Source organism: Melopsittacus undulatus, chromosome 4 (genome assembly GCF_012275295.1).
Source record: "Melopsittacus undulatus isolate bMelUnd1 chromosome 4, bMelUnd1.mat.Z, whole genome shotgun sequence".
Taxonomy (NCBI): Eukaryota; Metazoa; Chordata; class Aves; order Psittaciformes; family Psittaculidae; genus Melopsittacus; species Melopsittacus undulatus.
Genome location: NC_047530.1, coordinates 57212683 through 57228841, shown reverse-complemented (window position 1 = coordinate 57228841; position 16159 = coordinate 57212683). Strand labels below are relative to the sequence as shown.

The following is a 16159-nucleotide window of genomic DNA, read 5'->3' as shown; positions in this document are numbered from 1 at the left end:
AAAGCAGTTAGATTAAAAATAAGCTTGATCACCCCCAAAATAATAATAATAATAATAATAATAATGTTTATGTAGCTGCAGGAAAATTAGACTTAAGAGAATAAATATTAATTTTATCACTTTTGAGATTAAGATGGTGTTTAGTTTACATATAAAGGAATTGACAAGTACATTGACTGGCATCTTAGCTGACCTCCATTATTTACCAAACAATGTCAGCTTCCAAGGAAATAGGATGGGCAAAGTAGATGTTAATTTCTCCATTGTCCAGTACTTTCAGTTGTAAATTATGAAGATTGGACTCTTGACTCATGTTTTTCTTGCGAATCTATGGTGGTATCTGTAGATGCTTGTGACCAGTATTTGCTGTGGATGTTTTGGTGTAATTCTTGAGGAACACTGAGTTAAAATTAAGAAATAAACTTACTTGTATTGCCAAGGTGCCTTCTTTTATGTGAAGTTTTTTACTCTGGCCTTTTATTTATTGCTACAAAACTGTACGTACAGTTGCTTTGCTTTACTTATTTATTTATTGGAGGATGTTCCCACTACTTTTTGTTGGCCAAATGTACTTCTGTTATGATACAAAATGTTGATATGCATTGTGACAAGAGGCACTAAATGCAAAAAGCAACTAAAATACTTTTTTCTTCTATTTTTCTTTGAGTAGTCTCTTAAAGAGAAAGTGGTGGATGTTGCTGCAGGTCTGAGACATGCTCTTGTTGCTACAGGTAAATATGTTATAGTTTTAATATAATTTTATTAACAAATGAAATGGAGTTTTAATGGCTTGGATGAGGAGAGGGAGGGAAAGAAGATATTTATTTTAGCTTCTCTTAAAGTATTACAACAAAAATACTCCTGAAAGTCTTAGTATAAGATTTTGGCACAAATTAACGTGAATAATAAACATCCTAGAATCATCTTTGTGGAAACTGGTGGTGAAGAGCTGCTCTTCAGTACCTCAGAGTAATGGTTTAAGTTAATTTTCTGATGGATGAAAAACTTCCTGATTTCTTTTGTCCTGTTCTGAAACAAAAACACATAAGGAGGCTTCCGGAAAAAATGTTTCTGGTCCATCAAAATATCTTCTGAGGATTTTGAATTCGTTATGATATGCAAAATAATGGATTTGTTTTGTGTAAGTTGTTTCAAAATGGAACTGCAAATGAAATGTGGCAGTTTTAATGGTGTATTTGAAACTGACACCTGGAAAAATGGCAACAATGAACCTTGTAGGTGAGGGTAGGGAGAGGATCTACTCAATTTCACTCTTGCACCTTGAGAAACCTGGTCCTCTGACTCACCCACTGCTGTGTGTATACTTGGGATGGTCATAACTTCTAAATACTTCTCCTGCTGTTCTTGGAGACTTTGAGTTTGTTCGTGGAATAACTGTAGAAATCAAACCCTTCCAATTTGCATGGTTGTGTTAAATTTGAGGAGCAACAAACTATATGCACTCTTTTATTTGGCTGTAGTTCTGTATGAACTTTAATATGGATTCTAGGTAGTGGAATTTAGCTGGAGATTAAAAGAGATGCTTGGAAGAAGAGTGGGATGTCTGGTACTTAAATGAATTAAGGGAATTAAGCTTCCCTGAGCTCCGTGCTCAGTGAACATCTTGATTCAGAGCTAGGTCACATTTTTCTGAGGAGAAAAGTGACTTCAGGCCGTCAGTGTGCTGGACTGCCCAAACAAATAAGCATGAAGAAAAGGGCAAAGAAAGTGCAGTGAGCTTATACTAGTGATTTAAGTGCTTTTGTTAGTCATTGATGTGTTTTAATCTCTTCTACCTGTCTTTATTCTGGAAAGAGAGTGGTTTGGTGCTTCAGTGGGGAATTGGCATGGCATCTCGGGCGAAGCGTGCACACAAAGAGAAAACCCTCCCCCTGTTCTTGACAGCAAAGGAGCCTTGTGAAGTAACAGGTAATCCAGGAATCTTATTCCTTTGCAAAGGTGGATAGAACAGAAATATAATTGGGAGTGATATACAGCATCCTTTTGTAATAAAGCTGCTTGGTGTTCTAACCATATAGTGAAGTATTTGAAGGATAGAATGGGCATATGAGATCATAATCTATGGGGGAAAATGGTAGAGAGTCTTGTACTGTCTATGGCTAAAAAGCAGAGGCTTTTGTTATGAAATTCATCGTCATCCTGTTATACTTGTATGCATATCTATGCATAAAATGATTCCTGCTCTACAGATTTTGAGACTAATTTTTCTTTAGGTCTGGAAGATGTAAAGGTGAAGGCAGTTGCTGCAGGCTCCTGTGATTCAGTGTCACTCACAGGTAGGCCTTAGGTACAGAAGTGGAAGTCCTTGTCTCGGCCTGTAAAGGTGTGTGTGCTTTGGAAATGTTTGTTGCTTTTGGTTGGACTGGTAATAGTTGCTCCGGCCTTGTTAGTTCTGATTTATTTTGTAATAACTTTGGATTCTGAGAACTTTATTATTGCTATTTTTTTAAATTAATGTTTTGAATTATCTGAATTCTGTGTGTTTCTTCTTGAGATTGGACTTAGCCCTGATGAGTAAGTAAAGGTCTGGGCTCATACTTAATGATTAGAAACTCTGAAAGGATTTGTGTAAGTACATGCTTGGGTAAGTCTCTGGAGCTGCAGCTGCAGTTGGATAACTCTGGATGATTGAGCACTGGAACCAGTGCAACCGTTTGCACATGGAGAAAGCTTAAGTGGTTGTTCCAAGAAGGACTGCTGTGGCTATCCTTGTTTTACATGAAGTAATGCCTCTGCATGGGACTGTGCTGTTCAAGAGCGTGAAATAGCCGGAACTGTCTTAGGTGGCTCTAATGTAACAGTGAGCAAATCTGTGTAAAGCAATATGAGAGCACAAGTCTTATTTAAAGCTTTAGGAAGTTGCTTTAATCACTTAAGCACTTCCATAATGTCTATCATTTGTTCTTTGATCTTTAGGCAGTACTTCCATGCTGGAGTACTGAGTATCCAGTAATGGAAGTCTAATAAGGATTTTTGGAAAAGGGGAAACAGAATAGCTTTTCCTTCTGTAATCTTACAGTTTTGAAGTGTGGAAATCATATTGAACCTTATGAAGACAAGTCTTTGCCAGACTTTATAGGAACAAGTTCTTAGCAAATAGGCAGCCATCTGGTACCTTTGTTGTCATTCAAGAAGCACTGGAGTATTTGCTTATGCTGATGTACAGAGGTTTAGTTGTATGGGTTGATGTTCCAAGATGTAAATTATATTGAATTCTGTGATGCAGAGTGTATGTGTGATTAATGAAGACTATAATGGCAAATAGAATCTTCTTTAGCTAATTAGTACTCTAAATAAAGATAATTCTTTAATGCTTTTGCTTTTTATTCAAGAGAGTAGTATACTGGACAGCAGGGTGACCCAGATGAATAGAGCAAGTGCCAGAGACTTTAATAATGTGATGCTACTGCTGCCCTTCATCATGAATAATACATGTTATAGTTAAATTACTTTGTATTTTAAGGATAGATGATATGGTAAAGCAGATACAGTACTGCAGGGTGTAGTATTGAAGTGGGGATTTTTTTCTGACAATCTCACGCTGTGATGCGTTTTCTTTGGCTCTGCTCCATGAGCCACCTGCTGGTAGGATACCAAACACCTGCAGTCAGGCAAATGTGTTGGAAATGTGAGTGGAGGTTCCTGAAAAGGAACTTTTTGAAAAGATCTATTATCCTTTTGAAAGGTTTCCTTTTTTTTGTTTGTTTGTTTTGGAGGAAAAAATAAAGGGAATGGTACTCTACCCAAATTAGGCAGAATCCTCTGGTGATGGGAATATGGTGCCAAGCATCATTAAGTTTTGCTTAAAACCTACTAAAGAAATGAGATGAGGGTTGAGCATATGATACTTCCCAGGATAAAGCAAATGCACCTTCTGGAAAAGCAAAGGAGTTGACAGAGGCAGTGTATCTTAGCTGTGAAAACACGAATGACCATATTTTTCTTTGTTGAAATAAGCTGTTTCTGTCACCTCTGCTTTTTTCTCTTCAGAAGGTACTTCACTTTGGGAGGAGGTTTGTCAGTTTCTGTGGAGAAGTTGAGTACAACATTTGCTTGATTTGTTTTTTCCTGTTCATTTCGGTTGTGTTGTCTTAATGAGGAATGTGGGAGGTCCTGCCAGTGACTCTCAATAACATGTAACTTGAGAAGAGCTTGGTTACCCCTGCCCTATTTTTCACCGTAGCTCATTCTTTGCTACTATTAGCAAACTGAGATCATTATTGTAGCTTAAGTCCTACTTTTTTTTTCTGTCTCTGAAAGATTTGCTTCTGTCATTCTGCTTGTAAAGTGCAGTGCTGACCTGAGACTTTCAGAAGCCTTGAATGCAGTGGAGATGTGCTTGGAACCATTCCATGTTGGAAATGATATGGCTTCCAGTCTTTCTGGGCCCATGATCATGTACTTCATGTATGCAGGATTCAGTTCTTACTCTTGCAGCTTATACAGGGTGGGATCAGACTTCAAGAGGCCTGGTATTCTGTTAAGTGTGTCTTGCGGGTTATGTTTGGTTTTGGTTTTTTTCAACATGGAGGCCTAGAACCTGAGCAGAATGATTTTCTGCTGAAAAGATGGAACTAACTATAGGTAATACCTACAGAAAGACTCATCTGAACAGTCATCTTGTTACACTCAACTGGTTGTTAGGCTGTGAACAACTCCAGCGTGCACCGGTAAAACATATGAAGCAGTGTGAATGTTTCTGTAAATACAATTATTCTTGTGGGTATAGTCCTGGAGTGTGCACTTGCACAAATGCTTACTCTAGAAAAGAGGTGGGGAGACTAGTGATGACAAGTCTCTCACTACTTGTCTGGCATTGTTTTGAGGCATGGTAATGTTTTAATTTTGCCTTGTAATGGGTGGCAGCTGCTTTAGTTGTATGTTCATAGCTGCATGTCTGCCCAGGGTGAGACAAGGAGCATTAGACTGTCCCTGCTTTAGGGAATTTACTGAATTTGCTCAAGCTGAAAAAGGCAGAGTTATGAGCAGAGCTAGAAGTCTGTAGCTCTTGTAGAGAGGTTGGGAGACTGTAATGCAGAGAAGGAGCAGCCAGCCAGGCTTTGAAGAGTCCCAGGTAATGGAACGGAGTTAAATTATTTGCTGCAATTCATAAGGTAGTTTACTGGACTGAATCAGATCTTTGGGGTGGAGGTGAAAGCAGGCTTGCAAAGCCAGAATGGACTGAGATGGACTGCTCCATGAGGGTCCCTAAGATGCTTTGATTTTCTTTTTTTCTCAGATAAGTTGACTTCTGTGGTTAGTTTTCTAATGAAAAATACAGCAGAAATAAGGTCAAGGCAGTTTGAGCTTGGGTTGTTGCAGGGAGCCAGTGTAGCCCTTGGAAAACAGGCCGTGTTGTTAAGGCCCTTGAAAATATTTCTGATGTCCTAGTTACAGTGTGCGTGCTTGTGGTAAAGTGGTAGGAAAAAGCGTACTTTGAAAACACAAATTGAGTGAAATATTGTTATTGACTCAAAACAGCAATGTGAAGGAAAAGCTTGTATCTGGTGGTGGTCTATGTATATCTTTTTCAACATATTTTACTTCTCTGTCTATTGTAGATGAAGGACACTTGTATGTCTGGGGTAGCAACAAACATGGGCAGCTAGTGAGCAAAGAGATCTTTCTTGCTGAGCCCGAGAAGATAGACACTCAGTATTTCTCACATGAAAAGATTGGAGCAGTTTGGAGTGGCTGGACCCACTTGGTGGCACAAACAGGTAGGATAACTGAAAAGGGGTAACATTGTCTTTATTGCATGCAAACCGTGTTCTTTCTCAATGATACTGGTTGGATGTGGGGCTCTGCAGTTTAACCTGAGAAGTGGTTATCTTTTGAAGGTGATGTACAGACATCCTTTGGCTTTTGTCCTTAAAGTATTACTGTTCTTAAAGATCAGAGGGACTAGGCGTCTTTTATAAAGGCAGTAGCACCTGCATGTATGCACGAGGGATGCAGGCTGTGTACATAATCAGGTTACTGGTTGTATTGGGTGTGCATGGCAAGGTTTTGGTAGGAGGAGGGCTGCAGGGATGGCTGTGGGAAGCTGCTGGAAGCTTCTCCTGTGTCTGAGGGATCCAGTGTCATCCAGCTCCAAGGTGGACCTGTCACTGGCCAAGGCCATCAGTGATGGTGGTAGTGCCTGTGGGGTAACACAGAAGGGGAAAAAGTTACTGCACAGGAGCAATTGCATCCAAAGAGTAAGGATATCTGAGAGAAACGACTCTAGCTCTTGGTGCTAGAATTTGGAGGGATGTGATGTATGACTAGAAAAACCCTGCGTTATTCTAGCCGCTTTCTTAGCTATTTAAAAGGAATGTTTGAACTCTGATTTTTAGAGAATGCTATACTGACAGTTTCAGAGTTGTAGTCAATGCCACATACTGCTTGGAAACTTTTCAGGTGGACTAAAAGAATTTATCTCAGAATGTATAATTCTAAAGCACTCAGTGTCATTCTCAGGGGAACAGAAATGATGGAAAAAAGATCTTAGGTGGGATAATATGATTTTTAAAAAGTCTTGTGGTTTCCTTACTTTGCTATTTCTTAATGATGCACACCCACTAAGTAAAATTTCCCTGAAGTCTTAGTGACTTTACTGTTTCACCTCATTGATACTTACCCGTGGTCACTGCCAAAATGAAGCAAATATTTTAGTTGGTGATTTTTAGCAAGTAAAAAAAAAAGGAAGTGTCAAGTGACTAGCAGGGATTTATTTTGGTAAGTGTTCGAAAGGAATTTAAATAAAAATAGGTTGACTTTTTACATCTGCATTAGAAAACGGGCCAAGCCATGCAGTGCTAAGTTATTGCTGAAACTGAATTTTATGGATTTAGAATATTAAATCTCTTTCGAAGTCAATGGACCTGAACCTAAATCATCCAGAATAAGATTTCTAATGGCCTTTGGCAGCCTCTAGATACCAATAAGAATCTCATGGGACTTTCAAGGGTTTCTCATCTGCTAGGCATAGTGTGAGCTAAGCACTTAACTTCTGAAAAACTGCTTGTTGCCTGTGGTTAAACTTGCAGGTTTAACCTGCAAGTAACTGAAAAATGCAGCCCACTTGGAAAGTTCTCTGTGCATGCAGTTCTTCCTCCATTATTTTTGCCTACTTCCAGCAGGGAAGCAAATGCTGCTATATGGTACTGAAGACCCATAAACAAGTGTTCTCCAAACTTTGCTGGCCGTGCACTCCTATATATATATATATATATATATATATATATATATATACATATATATATATATATTTTAGCATGCACCTCAATATATTTATACTGATGTATTTATACATTAGACATACACTGCTGTCATCTGTTATGCAACCTATAAAACATACACAGTTGAACCTTTAAAAAGATAAGGTGAAATAAACACTACTAGAAGTACTGTTTTATTAACTAAAAAGCATTAGTAATTAAAATACTAATTGATCTATTTATTATTTTTTACTTTCCCTCCAGTGGGTTGTCTTCTGCATACCCTGGGCAACATGCATTCCATTTTGGAGTGTTGTGTTTTCCACCGAAAGCAGTGAAATTTTAAGAGGCCATTACAAATACTGTTTGAATTTGTTGGGTTTTTTTTCCCTAGAACATTAATCCTGATCAGAGTGGTAATAATAAAACATTCATAATTGCAGCTGTTTTGACAGTAAATTAAAACTTTTCTCATTGGAAAAACACAGGAAGAAACTGTGTGGATAAAAGCTGGGCACTCTGTTCATACATCAATACACAAATTCTGCCATTTCAAAATGACATTTTGATCTTTATCTGCCAGCTGAGGAGTGCTTGACTGCAGAACTAATGGAACACTGAAAAGTAAATGACAGTAGTGTTGTTACAAGGAATCGTCTGGAGGCAGTTTCATGAATGCAGTGGTTTGACACTTTTGAAGGGAGTCTTTTAAAGCAAGTTACCAACTTTGTTATCAGAAGAAAAGGAACACAGCATAAATATTTTCTTCAGTATTAGGCTTTCCCTCTTATGTAAAGCAGCCTATTTTAGAAGGCTTGCTTTGTTTTTCTTTCATGCTATTGTCAAAATTTTGCATTGTAATCTAAAGCAAAACACACAACTTTTTAAAAAATTCTTCCCTGCTGTCTTTACAAGGGTTTGCATTTGCACCTGAACTCACTTTAATACCCACATATCTTTTGTTATATATTCTACCTCATTCAGCTGCAGTTCTGAAGAGTCCTGTTTTCCATCATTTCACTTTAGAGTTTGGTCAACTCTCTTCATTTGCTGTAGTTTCTAGCATAAAGCAATTCAGATTCAGTAAGATAAATACCGATAAATTAATTGCTTGATTTAATGGCATTAAGGACTGTTTTTATAGTATGTTGTGTTTTTCATCCTCACCTTTAACTGATCCTCATCACCTCCAATTCTTTTTTCTTTTTAATCATAGAGATGTCTTTTGGATTGTTTCCATTGCACACAATCTTACAGTAAGATAACTTACAAAGTCCTTCAAGACAAGTAACTGCTTCTTTTTCAGTCTGGATTGCTGATTCATATAAAGGACAAAACCACAACTGGACTTTGTGGCACCACTAGTACTGTTTCAAAATAAGTTACATTATTCTGCTACTAGTGATGGTCCTAGTCAATGATGGTTGGTCTAAAAAGATGAAGGTTGAGAGACCCCAGTTACTTTTTGGTCAGGTTTCTAATAAGATGTGAACTTCTTAGTGTCTTTAGTTATTTTCTACATGAATACTTGTATTGAGTGACTTTCAGGCATACTTTTCAATTATGACAGGCCAGCACTGTTATGTGAAGGACAGACCAGACGCAATCTTCTTGCTCCAGATTCCATGCGCAGGTATTCTTTTCTGGTAGCTGCTCTGCAAAACGGTTTGCCTCCTTTCCAGCACTCTGCTTAATGGCACAAAGAGCACCACTGCAGTATAGGTGGTGTTATTTTTGAATAATAACGAGCAGCTACCTTGCATCACTCTGCTTGACAACATCAGCTTTATTTTGTGGTCTTCCTCAAGTTGATTCAAACCCTTTGCTTGCTTAGATCATTTGAAAGAGAACTAAGTTGTGGCCTATAACACTGAAGATGGAAATTAGGCTGCTTTGGGAAATGATAGAACTGATCTGACTTGAAGGCAAACCTAAATATAGCAAGAGAAGTCTTAAAGACTTAGAGGTGAATGAATCATCAACTTCAATTCAAAACAAGTTATCTTCTTTTCAATTGGTATGCCTAATAAGCTTCCTTAATCTGGCCTGTTTTATTATCTAAATTCTCCTGAATACATTCACTAATCTATTTTTCATGTACCATCACATGAAATTATGCCTTGTTTGAGCTCAGATAGAGTTCCAAGCTCTTTCACCCAGGAATTACCTTAAAAATGCAGTCAAAATGGTATTTCTGCTGCCTATGCAAAACTACCTACAGCTAAAATGTCTTGTAAGAAAAAAAGCCTCAACATAGCCTGAAATAATATTCTGAATCCTCATTTCAAATGTACATCTGAGTCTCTGTGCCTTTGAATGTCCCTTCGTGTTGTGTCATTTAGGCTGCGTAACACCACTCTGAAATGGTCTGACATGTTAGTGAACTACATGATAAAATAGAACCCATCTCCTGGGTTTTTTTTTCCTGAAGCAAAGGAAAATGTGTCCCTCCAAACACTGAGAGCAGGCCAAGGGAATATTTCTAATCAGCTGGCCTGAAAAGGGAGTTTACCGCTGTAATTGCACTGGTACGTGCTTTCTCTGATGCGACCCACCAGATGAAATTACAGGGCTTTGCTGGTGAGTGATGCGGTAGCTGCAGGCAGGTGAAGTGGAAGGACTTTGCTCTCCAGCACTCGAGCACTGCAGTTCCAGTCCACTAGAGGTCCTCTCCAGTTTTCTTTTGAATCAAGGCTGCAGCCCTCCTCACACTGGAAAGCATATGTTCTTTTGCCTTCAGTTTTTCAGCATCTCCCTAGAACAGCAAATAGCAATATATATGTACGTGGGTACACACATATTTTATGTTAATGCTTGCCTGTGATACCAATAAGGCAACTATTTTATGGGGACTCTCCCCTCTCCTTTCCTGTTTTTAGCCACTATTAGCTGACAGTTTGAAACCGGAGCTCTTGACGTTCTTTTTTAATGTGAGACAGCTGCATTTCATTTGGTAGTATGCTGGGTTTTGGGAAAACAGGTAAAATGCTAGAAATTAACTAAATCAAAACCTGCAAATTGATAGAAACCTTGAAACCCTTTTGAAGCAGAACCTGCAAAATGAGTGTTTAAGGAAGAATAGCCTTTGTTCATCTGCCTTGGACTAAATAAACTCTACCTAAATTCTGGTAAATGCACTTATTTTTCTATGTTCTTGTTTCTATGGTTTTGTGGTGCATGGCTATTACCTCTTCCTTAAACAATACTGCAGCTTGCTGTTACAAAGCAGTGGGAGCTTGTGCCTCAGAGCCTTCCTGTTACGTTTCTTGCTGTTGTGATAATTACTGTTATTGTTTGCACTGTAAGAGAAAGCAACAAAGAATGTCAGTTGAAGATGCAGAGATTTTTGAAAGCGGAAACAGCTGCCACAGGGGAGACTGAATGAGTTATTCCAAAGTATGATGTTGAATTCCACCTGTATGCCTCAGTGCTAAATCCAGTAATTTTTGCTTGACAGAAAACTTTTCCCTGCATGCAGTTCTGTGGAAGGCTTGCCCCTGCTAATTTGTTCCAATACCAGAACTCCAGCTTAAGACAAAAGAGAAAAATGGCAAAACAAACAGGAAAGACAAAGTGAAGACTGAATTGAGATCATGAATGGAATCAAACAAGAAAATGTTGCCAGTGTAAAGCCCTTGTGGCATTTCATGTATTTGCTTTAGGGATTTTTAGGAGCACATGCAGCATCTACATGGGAGGGCCTATTAAGTAGCAAAATTGCTTAAGTTAGAATGAGCAGAATATAACTTTGGCCTCTGAAAACTGTGGATCTTGAAAGGTAGTAAGTAGATAATAAGTTTTTAGTGCATGTATTGCATGTGTTTTCACTTGTCATTGCTTTCTGAGTTTATGCTGGCAATATGGTTGGCTTAAGACATACACATCTCATAAGCTGATTTATAAGCTGATAGTGGGACTTTTGGTTACATTAATGCCCCCTTCCTCCCCTCCCCCCCAACCATTAGATGCATCTGGTTTTAGCTGGCAAATTTTCAAACTGCAGAGCCTATCTCAAAAGTCTTGCATTTGATTTATGAAGTATAGAGTGTGAAAGGGGAGAGAAAGCAATGCATAAGCTTGGGCACCAAAATTCAAAAGTTAAAGCTTTGAGGAAATTCGTATGGGATCTCTGGGAAATTGAGTGCGCAGTAACAGATTCTAGATGCATATGGGAATTGCCTTATTTCCTGTATTGTCTTCCAAGCTTGTTCCATTACAAATCCATCTCATTGCTGTTTCAAATTTCATGATAAGTATTTTTAAGTGAAGTTTGTACAAGCTACTGAAGTTGTGATTGATGGAAACTGTGTTACTTGGGAAGTCTATTCCTGTCTGGCAGCCTGTTGGGGGACAGGGAATGTCCTTCCTCTTCCATAGTTTCTGATGAAATTTATGGCAAGTTTGCACCCTGGGGATAGTCTGAAAACTGAAAGATGTCTGGGAAAGCACATACGTGAAATAAACATGAGCATTCACTTGACATTCTATGGGTACATGTAAGATTTACAGGCGTGGAATCAATGGTTAAGTCAGTGTAGGCTGTTTAATGTAGCTTAATCTTTGGTGTGTTGAATTAATGTTCTCAGTTGGATTTATTTCAGTTTTTTTTTTCCATAGACTCGCGTAGGAAAACAAGTACTTAACCTCTGCAAAATGCGTGTGTAAATTATAAAGTGTTCTGGAAGTCTGTGGCAGTTTACTATTTTTTTTATGTGAACACCTCAATCCGGAGTGTTGATTGTTGTGAAGTAATTTATGTCAAAGGAGGCTTTTCTTTTGGCAGAAAGTTCCTTTCCACTCATGAATCATCCCATTAATGCAAAAACTTGGAGGAAAACGCAGTAAAGCTGATGAAGTGATGAACAAACATTTTTATTTGTTCTCAAGCACTACAGTTCGGGCAGCCCTGTGATACCTTTTCCTCCTGTTTGAGGAGGAAGTGTCCTCAGTAGAAGGGAATCATTTTCAGAGTAATCCTGCCACTTTGAGAGCTTTGAAGCCAGATCTCCAGACTCCTCACTTCTTTGTGGTCTTCAACTGTTTCTTTCAGTAATCCAGAATTCTGCTCCAACAACATTGTTTTCTGTTGTTGGAGTTTGGTCACCAAGTCTGCTTTGCCTGCAGGAACAATTGCTTGAATCTTCTTTGCTGATTGAAACAAACCTTGATACCCCACCAAGCATGGCTCGGTCTGTATTTCTGAGCCCCAGTTTAGAGTTTTGTGAGGCCCACTGTGTACAGATTCAGCCAGTCCTCAGGATGGGACCTTTTGTGGAAGTGAAGACTCTTGCAAAGATTAACTTTGGAAATGTGCAGTTCTGGAGCTGGTGTGCAACACCCTCTTTTCATCCATATTTATCAATGTATAGTCTTCTTGCCTTCTTCAGGGTACAGTAAGATCCTTTGTCTTCTCTACGATCTTGTGCTGTTTGGCTGTCTAGATCAAACATCTTCATTTTAATTGAGGAACCTGGTAGAATATGCTATGCTTTATGTTGCTGGGGCAGTTGAGAGTGATGTTGAGCAGCTATCTTGTCTGAAGAAAACGTTAGTACTATCTCTGTACTATAGATGTTGAAGTTCGGTGTGTTTCAGTGTGAGTGGGTCTCATTGCTTCACTTGTTTTGGACCTTATTTTGTTCATGGAATCAGGGGACTCATCAGTATGGTAGATCTAAATCTAAAAATTAAGTAGGATATACTGGAGAAGAGAAATGAAGGAAACCCAGAAAGCCTCACCTAGTGACCTGAAGAGCCTTATTCCTCAGCACCTCGTGAAATTTATCATGTTGCTATCTTTTCCCAGGGTTTTAATGCGAATTCTTTCCTCAAGCAGCAATGAACTGAAATTAACAGTTTATTTATGGAAGGTTTCTGCAAATAAGACTTAAGCAGCCAAATCCTACAATACCTTTTGTTTTGGGAGGATGGGGGAGTGAGATCTTGCCAGAGTTAGTATGCACAATTGTTCTTTAAACTGCCAAATTGCCACTGAATCTCAGGGAAAATTTTCTGCTAGAAGATAGATCTCAGTAAGTGGTCGCTCTGCTGTGTGTGAGTTCTCTTGGGGCACAGCAGACTTTGTCTTCAGCAGCTCTGGCTCACCCGCACAACAGGAGCCTTCTATTACATCCTACTCTGTGTTGGCCCCTCTTGTTTAGTTCTGTGTTACAACACAAACATGGCTTTTAGATATCGTGTTCTTCAACAGGAACTGAATAAAGAAAACCTGTGGGCTGGCTCTGGCTTATACAGTCTCTTGTTTTTTCTTGCTTTACACTATCAGCTTTTGTTACCAAGTTAATGAATTTTTAACCCACTGAACATTAAAGCGTCCTGGATTTTATTTTCAGAATTGCACGGGTTCGAGTTGTTGATATCTGTACATAGCTAGAAGGGATTGGCAGTTTCTTTGGCTTCATGGGCTGGCATCATTCCTTTGCTTTATTTTTAAGCTTACAAAGTTAGTGAGTGTGTGTCTGTATATTGCTTTGTGATTCTACACTCCTATTTTTCCTGCTCCCTGCTGGGAGTTACTTCTACATGACTCTGGTAATAGTCTCTAAGATATTCTACCTATGGTTTGGCAGCTGAGGAGGAGGTCATGGTGAACTGAAGGTAAGTTCAGAAAAGTTAGTATCAAGTGTTCAGAGCTGTTCATATGCAAAGGTATTTCACAGAAAATAGAAGCTTGTTAACAACTTCTTTTGAGTAATTGTGTTTCTTTGGTAACAGTCCTCCTTTTGCCTCTCCTTGTTCTTAGTACCTTTCAGTTGGTTAGCGAACAGTTGGGTGTGCCATGCCACACTGTATTTTTTGTATGTGAAGAGAGGTGTCAGGAAGATGCTCAACTGTCATTAGTTTTGATTGAATTGTAAAATAGAAATATCAGCTATTTGCATTAAGGGCAAAGAGACATATCAATATTTATTTGAAACTCCCCGTGTAAGCTATACTGTGAGCATACTGGCAAATGGAGATTCAGATGGTTTATGGAGAGGAGGATTTAAATGGATTTTTGTTAAATTTAGCTCATGATAAATGCTGAGTGTTTTTAGCAAGAGTTGTTAACCAGGAGGAAAAGAGCAATGACAAATTTTGCAGATCTTTTCTGTTCATGTTCTCAGTGTGGCAGCCTGTAGACTGCCTCTCCCACCATAGAAGGGGATGATGCACTGCATAAGGTTAATCTGTCCAGGTTTTCCTGACCCTGACATCCTTTCATGCTCACTTAGTCCTGTCTGGATGTATTTTACTAACTATTCTATGACTGGAAGAGTTAGGAGATTGATCAGTCATCATTCAGCATGACAGTCTGAGCATTTTCTGACACAGATCACATGTGGGGGACTGAGGGACTGTACTATCTTGAATTTCTCCCCATGGGTTTTTTTTTTGTGCCATATCCTCTCTTTTGCTGTTGGAAATAGCCATTTTTGTGGACCTAAGTGATGTGTCTGTCTTAACTTGAAGGAGCTTGATCTTTAAAAAGCTCTCAGAACAAGTAACCTTTGAAATGCGGATATGGTACAGATTTTGTTCAGATCATTAGTGTGTGAGATGAGGGATTCATTACTCTTTTTTTTCTTCTTGTTTTTTCTTTTCCTTTTTGTTTGTTTTCTTTGGTTTCTGTGGTTGGGTTGCTGCAGTTTATACCAGCAATATATTTAGCAAATGTAATAAACCAAGGTCAGATGCATTAGCAAGTATGTGGAAAATTATAGGGGAGAAAGTTCTATTGGGACCTCAGTGGCAACAACAACAGGATAGTGCTAAGCTGTGAAGGATAATAAGAACAACAGGCTGAGAACTGTAGATTAAATTGAATTTATGAAAGAACGCAAAAGCTAAAAGTGAAACTCTTGATCCCTTGACATATGAAGATGGGTTTACCTTTTCATAGATAGGTGTCACTTGTGTGACAGTGGCTTTGGTTGCCTATATTCCCTACTATTCTTATTTCTTCCTGGTTATGGTATGTGGGCTGTATCTGGGTTGTGTTCCTGCTGAAAGGCTTTCACACAGACTGTCTGCAGTGGTAGCTTCCTTTTGTGTTATGAAATAATACCTTCTTATGGTGCTTGTCTACAGGAAACCTCTAAGTGTGGTGTTTGTTCTGTTTTCAGTATTGCAAGAGGAGTTGTAGTTTTGGGGTGCTGACAAGGGCAGCTTGTTGGCTATGAGCTATTTCTTCGTGTTTTTACATTATCTTATTCTTTTTCCCTTACTGGAAATTAAACTGTTGGAATTGTGATGATGATCATTCTCTTAGGAACACCTCCCCTTTCATGACTATTGTGCAATCAGGGTACAAAGCTGATACAAATTTTCTTTGAAGAGGGAAAATATGACCACCAGTCTCCTTGTCTTTCTGGTTCTTTTGTATACTTGTAGCTGGAACTGTTGGCATTACCTGAGCCATTTGTTCTTTTGTGAAACTATTTCTGTTGTGGCTTTTTTTTAAAGATAAACTATTTCTCCTGAATCATACTGAAATTGCTTCATTCGCATCATACTAACATCTGTCAGTTCACCTGTTTGAGGCTGAAAAGAAGCAAAGGTAAAGGCAAGAGAAAAATTTACTGCTCTAAACTTGTCATAAGCTGCCTCCAAGTTCCACATTCATAGCTATTACTAGAGAAAGATCCAAATGTGGAATAAATAACTTGCAAAACCACTGTTGTTTGGTTGCTGTTCTGACAGATGGGCCCAGTCACTATACAAATTGAGTCACCTTCTTTTTGCCTCATAGCTTTTAATTCAGCTTTTAGACTCCCATGTGTTGTGGGTCCCAGAAGCCACGCACAGTGATTCTTCTTTATCAGGCTCTGTTATTCAGCAGAAACTGTGGGCTAGAAGACTGGGTTAGGGGGTTCCTCCTTATATGTCCTTCCAGCTGGGAGATCTGGGGTAGCGGGTGTGTGTCTGTGTGCAAA

General features: G+C 38.8%; 1 protein-coding gene across 1 annotated transcript in view; it reads left to right on the top strand.

Annotated features, from left to right (window-relative positions):
• The window catches only part of SERGEF (secretion regulating guanine nucleotide exchange factor), a 154527-nt gene that overhangs the window by 3555 nt on the left and 134813 nt on the right, over nucleotides 1-16159 (top strand). The window contains 4 exon segments of the mRNA XM_013130036.2: nucleotides 671-731; nucleotides 1816-1929; nucleotides 2235-2297; nucleotides 5583-5741. Coding sequence (XP_012985490.2) covers nucleotides 671-731; nucleotides 1816-1929; nucleotides 2235-2297; nucleotides 5583-5741 — 397 coding nt within the window.